This window comes from Glossina fuscipes, unplaced genomic scaffold (assembly GCF_014805625.2).
Source record: "Glossina fuscipes isolate IAEA_lab_2018 unplaced genomic scaffold, Yale_Gfus_2 0, whole genome shotgun sequence".
Lineage (NCBI taxonomy): Eukaryota > Metazoa > Arthropoda > Insecta > Diptera > Glossinidae > Glossina > Glossina fuscipes.
Window position 1 is genome coordinate 30,687,825 of NW_023998414.1, and position 8,961 is coordinate 30,696,785.

At 31.4% G+C, this 8,961-nt stretch overlaps 1 protein-coding gene across 2 annotated transcripts in view; it reads right to left on the minus strand.

Moving 5' to 3' along the window:
• LOC119635569 (AP-3 complex subunit delta) overlaps positions 1–8,961 on the minus strand; it is a 17,752-nt gene that overhangs the window by 5,801 nt on the left and 2,990 nt on the right. The window contains exons 2-7 of one of the 2 annotated variants that reach the window (XM_038030444.1): positions 6,724–6,819; positions 3,541–3,669; positions 2,750–2,890; positions 2,541–2,670; positions 2,290–2,429; positions 1,924–1,997 (exon numbers count right to left, since the gene is read on the minus strand). In XM_038030444.1, the coding sequence (XP_037886372.1) occupies positions 1,924–1,997; positions 2,290–2,429; positions 2,541–2,670; positions 2,750–2,890; positions 3,541–3,669; positions 6,724–6,819 (710 nt within the window). The remainder of the gene's footprint in view (positions 1–1,923; positions 1,998–2,289; positions 2,430–2,540; positions 2,671–2,749; positions 2,891–3,540; positions 3,670–6,723; positions 6,820–8,961) is intronic. The other variant, XM_038030435.1, reaches the window with a different exon arrangement.

Below are 8,961 nucleotides of genomic sequence, written 5' to 3' on the forward strand. Positions count from 1 at the left end.
TAATTTTTTTTTTTTTTTTTTTTTTTTTTTTTTTTTTTTTGAAATAGTTTTCTTTAACTAATTAATTTAATTAATTTGAAACGTGTGTTGTAATTGTTTGAAAATTGTAGGCGAATTTCGCTTTAACGCGATATTCGCTTGACTGTTAATTATACTCTCTTGGCATCGTAGACACCGATGGGCGCCCCCCCCCCCACAACTTGTCATTATCGGTAATTATATCTCATTCATGCAAAGCATATTTTTTAAAAAGATTGTATCGCCTTTGAAGCGAGACAAGGAAGACATCCCCCAAGACAAGTGTAAAATGTCTTCTAAATGTAATGAAATTGTTTTAATTGTGAATTGCAAGCTCTCTCTCTCTCTCTCTCTCTCTCTCTCTGTAAGTTTTTTTTTACCATTTCATCGGCGATTTATCATATATTCTGAAGACATTTGACTTTGTTGACATGTTGCCTTCTCGGACATGAACCGTCCACATGAATCGTGAACCTTCCATCGTGTCATTGTTTCATGGTCGGTACCAATACTTGTTTTTCCTTTTTCCCTTTCTCTTTGTTTTCTCTTTCTTGATAATGAGTTTTAATGGACCAATTCAATGAGGAGTAGTAGTAGTAGTAGTAGTAGTAGTAGTAGTAGTGTGGCTTTATATCCAGATTGTAGATAATTAATAAATTCGATAATTATATGCGATATCCGGTTTTTTTTTTTTTTTCTTAAGTCTAATTGCAGACTTTTTTAGTTTATAATTAAGAAAAAAAAAAGAAGTAATTTTTTTATTGATCAATCTTTTAAATAAAAATTCAACCCCTCGAGGCCTTAAAGAAGCTTTTATTTTTCAATTTAAAGAATTTACGATAGAAACTGTCGATTAAAAAATTTCAAAGCTAGAGAAAATCCGTTATGAACAGAACAGAGTTGTCGACAAAGTCAAGATACAAGTTGATCATAGAGGAGCGACCATATCACCACCAGCACTGTGTATCCATTCATTTCCTTATTTAGATAACGACACCACCAAGGTCCAAGAGATGATTTATAGAAAGATGTGAATAATTTTTTTCCTTGAATAAATTGCGTCATTTTTACAAACTCCTACTTAAACTAGGTAACGTGTTCGAAAGAAATTATGCAAAATTAAGAAAATTAATTCTTTTTTCTTGTGATATAAGTGCTTGAAATATTTATTTTTCTCTCTTTTCTTAAAACCTTTACAAAAATAGAAAGTAAAGGTACTGGCATCTACTAATCGAAAGGACAGGCACGTAGTGGAGAAGAAAAGCGATATATATATAATTTTTTAATTTTCGATTCGGATGAGCTTGATAAAAGAAGTAAAGGAATACAACGAGTTCAATATTCTTCTTTGATGAAAGTGTAAGCTTTTGTTTTCGTTTTCGTTTTTTTTGTTTTTTTTTTTTATTTTATTTTTTTTTTTTTAAAGGTTTGGTTCTAGAGTCGTTTTATGTAAGATTAAAAAACAATGAATTAACATCCTTGAGAGACCCCTGTATTTTTCCCGGCTTCTTAGTGTTAATAATCAATCAAAAAAAAAAAAAAAAATTTAAAGATAAAATCAAACGAATTTTTACAAAAGAAAAAGGGGACAAATCAAAGCTGCAACGATAGATAGCTAAATATACAAATAACCTGTACTAATATAAAACGGATTAAAACGAATAATCGTAATAAAAGAGAAATAAAAACTCTTGAAGCCAAAGTGAATCAACTGAAACGCAATCGTAGCATACAAAGGCCAATTGAAAATGAGAAATTAAATGAAAGACAAATGAAAAAAAAAAAAATAAAATATATATATATATATATATATAAAAAAATAGAGAGAGAGTAAATAAAAACACAAACATATATTTTTGATATAGTGACAAGAGAAGAAGAGAAGGAAGAAAACATATATTAAACCTGGAAATAATTTCAATCAAAGGTTGAGTTAATTTACGTCCCAGCGCTGGTTCAATGGTAGTAAGGCTGGCAAACTTTGTTTTTATTGTAATAACGAAGGCAAGTTGATAAAATAAAAATAAAACAATAAAAATATATAGATATATTTTAAAATGTTTTATAGAAAAATGATTGATTGATTAAAAATAGAAAAATTTTTAAATTAAATTAAAATATCGAATTCATTAATAAATTGAATAATTAATATAAGTAAAAAATATTCCGCGGAAAATATTCATGAAGCTCATTTAGAATTTGCAATAAAATAGAAATAAATATGAAAGAAGAGATGATAATAAATTAATATAAACGCATAACATCGCTTACCAATTTAATTATTTTAATAAGCATCCAATTATTGGTTGAAGTTGTCATCAATTTAAAAAATACAGGAGCCAAGGGAAGATAATTTTTTGGATTCTTGCGTGCTAATTCGCAAACAACATTAACGGCAGCTGATTGTACACCTTATTAATTAATTTAAATAAATAAATAAATTATGTTTTCATTTTCATGTTATCATTATATTATCTTTTTCTTTCAAAATTCGATAAAAATTTGAATTTTTTTTTTTTTACCTGGATCGGGATCCTCAAGTTTCTCCTTAAGTTTAGGAAATGCAGGCTTCAGGGCTTCAGGATAACGTAAGAATACTTTATACATCATAAGGACGGCTTTCATACGTAAATAAGGCTTAGTTGAGCTCATCTTAAATAATGTATATAAAAATTTGAATAATAATAAACATTATAATCTATCTATCTATCTATCTATCCTATCTACCTACCAATGTCATAATATCATTAGCCAAATCTCGAGATAAATCTGGTGATATGAAACAACTTAGACCGCTCAAAGCCACTCCAGCGTCATATTGATTTTGCGAATTTAAATCTTTACGTATCATATTTGTGGTTAACATAAGCAACTGTAACGATTTAAATTTAATTTAAATATAAGTAAGAAAATTATGCTCGATCCCGACCGACTTTTTTATACCCATCACCGTTTCATATAGGGTCTTTGAAGCATCCTTTTTGAATACTGTCAATGTTTTTCGAAAAGAATGAAATTTTCAATACTCTGTAATATTGACTAGACGTGGCCGAGTTTCTCCATTTTTGTACAGATGCTACAAAACTGCCCTTACCATGTAAGTGCAATTTTTGCGGTTTTTATGGCGATCTTCACAATCTTTTTTCCTTTCAAAAAAAAAAAAAAGTTACTCTAATGTTGTTGGACCATGGTCAGGGCCTTCGAACAATATGACTCAATTTCAATATTTCCGTGCAAGAAAATCGAATCTTTTTGCCAAATTTGTAACCGATTATTGCGCTTTTGCAACCAAAGCGATTGTCTACCATCGACATGACATACGACTAACGAAGAGATTGAGAACAGTACATGCTTAAATCGATTTAGAAGTTGGTGATGATTACGACTTTATAGATACTTTATGGAAATTGTGAGGCTTCGTTCTGGGTATCGCAAACGCTTTGACAAAACGAATTTAAACTCACAACTTGCGGTGATTGGTATATAAAATAGAGATTTCCAGAAATGATTAACTGTACTTACCTCACTGTCAGGATGAAAACATTGGCTCGCTGCTAAATAGCCAATACGCTTACACGTAAATTTAGAAGAGCTCATTACCTCGATTATATTGAAACCGGCCCAAGAGATGTCATATCCCAACATTTGGATCTTTGAAAAGATGAAAATATATTGACATAAATTTTAAAAATGTAAAGTAAAAAGAGAAGAAACGACTAAGAAAACAATATATTCGCCTCGGATCGCTACCGGATCGGCCAGATAAGCTAGCCTTGTTAGTCAAATATTTATGAAAAATCGCCATTTTTCACCAATCAGTGTACGCCCACCTGAATAATGGCGATGGTCATAAAGAAGTGAAGAAAGAGAAATAGATAGGGAGATGGCCGAAGCCTACTGAGTGTGCGCCCAATAAGAAAGTGTTATGGCTTTACCGATTCAGCGTTCACATTAGCTCTACGACCAAAGTAAACTCTACCGTTTTTGAGATTTGATTCCATGAACACTGACCTCAGTAGTCGCGATGTTTGCCTAATCGAGTACTCAGGGGAATTAGTGTAAAGTAGAAATGGACCAAACACATGTTCAAGCAGTTTTTAATGTTTACTCGTTCTATGTCTATGTTCGGTAATCATTATTCTCAATTTTTAATTACCGTGTATATGTACTATGGGGTCTTTTTTTGCAACTATTCCAAGGAGGTATTAATTGAATTGCATTGAAAAGACTCTCCTTTCTGTCACTATTTCTGGCATAAGGATCTTGATTATATCGAATATTTTACTGCTATGATGCAACAAACAATGTAAATGTACGTCGAACCAACGTCCGATGATCATTAAAAATTGCAATAAAGCTAATGCTGAAAACAAATTCTTCTTTTTCTTCTTTCCTAAAAATGCATGTCAAAAACAAACATTGCTTTCTTTGTTTATTTCGATCATCACTCACTACTACAGCGTTAGTTAGTTGTTTTACTTGGCTGCTAATGTCTATTGGTTTGGAGAAAAATTGTTATGCACTCTTAATAATAATAATCTTAATTATGTGTATGAACTGTAACGCGCTTTCTTACATTTATTTATATAATAAGAGGATCGAACATAAAATTCGTGGAATTAATAAATTTCATGGACTAAAGTTTATGTATATATATATTATGTATATATCCGGGTACTTTACATAACGTGTAACTTAAATTGAATGTTTTATTATTCATTTCCCGTTTCTGAAGGCGTTACGCGCCTTGTTGGTCAAGAAAAATATGAAATATCGAGAATTTTATTGAACTACTATATCCTGAAGAATTTCAAGACGACAAGCATAGCATCATTGTTTTACATTTACTACATATCTCTCCACGTCCGCGAAATACATACACTTCAGGGAGCAACGTAGACGAAAAATGACAATTATTCGAGTTGTTCGTCTTGAATCAAAAATTTTTAACATCGATTCATGCTATACATGCTACTCTCTTTTTACACGGTAGATACGTTTCTTAGAAAACTGTGCAAAGAAAATATCGCGTAAAGAAATACACACGACATATGGTCAATTTGAGGATGTATTCTACAATTTTATAAGATCGTGTAAAATCATAAAATTGTAAATATTTTCCCAAAAACCGTGCAAAAAAAAATAATAATGAAATTTACGTATATATGAAATAAATCCACTTTCACTTTTCTAGTATAACATTATAAAAATTTATATTTAAATTGGAAATAAGAATCGATTTCGCAATCGATCGAAATTCAAATTTTTTCAACATCAACTTTTCGAGTTTCATTAAAATTATTTATTGTATCCTGGAAGGTGGACACTCTTAAGCCAAAGTAAATTCTGAATAACGAAAAGCTATGTTCAATTTAATGTGTAACGAGACAAGGGGAAAAGTGAACATAAAATTCGGATAAATTCCATGTGACACCACCTAGCCACTAGCACATATGTAACCGATTTGCAATCACGGCATTCTCTCAATTGTATTTTCTGTAGGATAGTGTCAAAAAAAAAATATATATATATATATTTGGATTTCGCACTAGAACTAAAAAATTCGTTCCCAAAAAATATGAATAAAAAGAAATATTGAATAAATATTATAGTTAATTTCCAGATCTAAAAAAGTGACTGAAAAGTACGATAAACACTATTAAAAAGGTTCTTGTCAGAGCTCACTTACGAATTAATCTCGTGCTCACGCTTTTGAGTCCATTAAATATAAATTAATTACACTTTGAAAAATGAAACCAAACGTGGCTTTGCTCATGTCTAACACGGTTCATGTCTAACACCGTTCATACTATCGACATAATCTAGTCAAATTCGCATATGTATGAGGTGACGAAATTATAATGCATATATGTGAGGAATGAGAATGAAAAAATTCATTGAAACATCAAAAAAAAAGCGAAAAAAAATTGATCACAAAAATTCATCAAATATTGAGAATCGTTGTAAAGTAAAACAATTCGTATAAAATGGGAATTTTTTCTTGTCAACTTATCAACTTCCGTGTAAAAAAAAAAAAAAACAAACGTGCAAAAAAAGAATTGGATCCTAATCATATTTTTATCAAATATACAAGCGACTCATACGCAATTATACATAATAAAGAAACTGTATTGATAGCTACTTCCACTAATTCACAAACATACATATATTTTGTTTGTAGTCGTTATCGGATGATGGAAATGCATTAAGGAAAAATCTAAAATAATATTGAAATTTCTGTAATTAGTAGGTGAAAATAATACATGTCAGTATTTTAGCGGATCGAATAGTTTACAGTCAACTATTGAACTTGTCATCGTCAGAGGGAATAGAAAAGAAGTTTGACATCAAGTTTATTTTTTTGAATAATAAGTTTGCAGTTTCCAATCCTTCGGTCATTTCAACAACCACCACGGTCAGTATACAACTCTTTTGCTATTAAACTTTATACACATTTTGTATGGAATGTTGTTGCTCGCATAAATTTAAAAATGCTTTACAACCATTTGACATATGCACATATACCATGAATGCATGAATGTAATGCGCTCGCCGTTGTAGGCATAATTCTATGGATTTGTTCAATAGTTTTCGTATATTTGTGCATTGCCACTTTATCACGTTTAGGAATGTGGGCGTACGACCATACAAATAAATCTTTAGTATTTTTATTTTTTTAATTTTTTTATTTATTTTAATACTTACATAAGTTAGCTTTGCTACAGCATTGCACTTAACGTTAATGTTGTCTTGACGCAATTCTTGCTTAATTTCTTCAATGCATTGTGAAATATATTTGGCCTGAAACGAAATTTTATCGTATAGTTTTTAGTATATCACTTGCGAACAATTAAATGTTAATTAGTAAAAAATTTCATTTCTATATAAAAGCCTTGAAATGAATCGACGCAATTCGTTATATAAATTCGCTTTTTATTAACAACTAGGACTGCTTCCTAGCGAACGCGGATTGGAAAGAAATTGGAAAAAACTCTTACTCCAAATTACATACAAATATTTTACTATATATAGGTCCGTCCGTCACGTCCGTGATACAATCATATTAAGTGCTAAGATTTTTCGCAGGTTATTATATTTACTTTTATATCCTACAATCAGGGAATATCAAGTTTGTGCAAATGTATATAGAATCCAGAAGGACTTGAAATAAGCCCATTCCTTTTATTATACCCATCGATTCAGCATAACTTTCTCATTTGATTTAAACGTGTCGTTCCGTCCTGTATTCTCGCGTTTAACCTCCAGATAACGATTGTTTCGATTTTTTGGGTTAAATATGCTACCACCACCATGCTTCCCATATAACACATCAATTTGACTTTTTTTTTGATCGAGAGAATTGTGAAGAGAGGAAGTAGAAAAAACTGCAGCAATGTTATTATGAAATCAATCCATTCCACAAACAGTAATACGGTGTTGATCGCTTTTTCCGCAAACATCATAATTAAAAGAACTATAGTAGTTCGGATCGAAAATAATTTGTAGCGTGACGTTTGAAAAGAGATAAACAAAAGTTGTGCGTGTGTGTGTGAAAATGATTGAAATTTTCAAAAATATGTAAGAATAGAGGTTTGGGGCCAGGTTCGCGGAGGAATTTGTGCGCTTCTACGGACGAGATGACTTGTCGAAAGCGACAGGCGAAATGCTCAAGCAGAGAGCACGCCACTGCTTACAAAGGATATGCATTGCAAATCATATGCTCGCGGAATAAACACTAAATATGTACAATCAGCATCCTCGGTTTTTATGTGTAACAATTCAAAAGAAATCGCCATAATCTGTCATAATGCAGCGTATTAAGGCAAACGTTTGATCATCCATCGAGTATAGAGAAAGCATAAATGTTGGAAAGCATAAATGTACAGCTATCGATTGGAATCATAAATTAAATCAGACCAGTAGAGCTCTCCGAATGCTGCTGGTAGTATCACGTACGAGGAGTGTGAAAACCACGTAACATAAAAAAATTGTGGGTACGTGATTTCATTTGATTTGAATGTTAAACGGAAATAAATACACTCTTCAGTCTTATGGCAAAATCAATAAGTAATAGTTTACAAAATTTGTACCAAAATTATTTTGTGAATTTTGTAAGATGATAAGAAGCGAAAACAAATAGGATTTTAATACATCCATTTATGGTATAGAGTGTACTAAGTTTGTGCGTGTATGTATGTAACAACTAGAGGGATTTGAGCTACACGACCCCTTTTTATTATACCGATTCATACGGAATCGTCTTCTGAGTCATCTCAGTTTGCCCGCTTATCTGTTTGTCCATCCAAAGAATGTCTGTGCACTTTGGGGCTCACCTTTAACTGAAGGATCTACTTCAGCGAATAAACTAAAAATTTTAGATCGTACTACTACAACTACTATAATCTCGTTCAATTTCAATAGTTCAAGCAAAACTAAAATTATCATAACATCACCTGCTGGCTGCGATTGCTTATCACACTTGGGAAGAAATACGAGTTTTTCAATGCGGTCACGAGCCTTCATTTCAAACTCAATCCATACTCATAACCTTAAGTCTGATTGAAGGCCTGGTTATGCCACTCATATTTATATAGGAAATTAAGGGTGTGAAGATAAATTCGAATTTAACTAGTAAAGACACCTACCACTTCTGTTAACATACCTCTGTTAACGACTTAACAGAGCTCATGTTAAATAATTACAATTGAGATATAGTTGGTTTGAAAGCCTAATCCGTCCATATTAAAAAAAAGAAAATATTTTTGTGGGCATTTCATGAATCAATATAAAACTACCTTTCAAGCAAACTAAACAAATTCAAATTCTGCTTATGGAAACTATTTTAACGGTATTTGAAATTTGGTATGTTAGCGAAAACTGCATATGGAAAAAAACACAAATTTGACACTCTGGTGCGGCCAAACTAGAAAATGTCGCCTATAT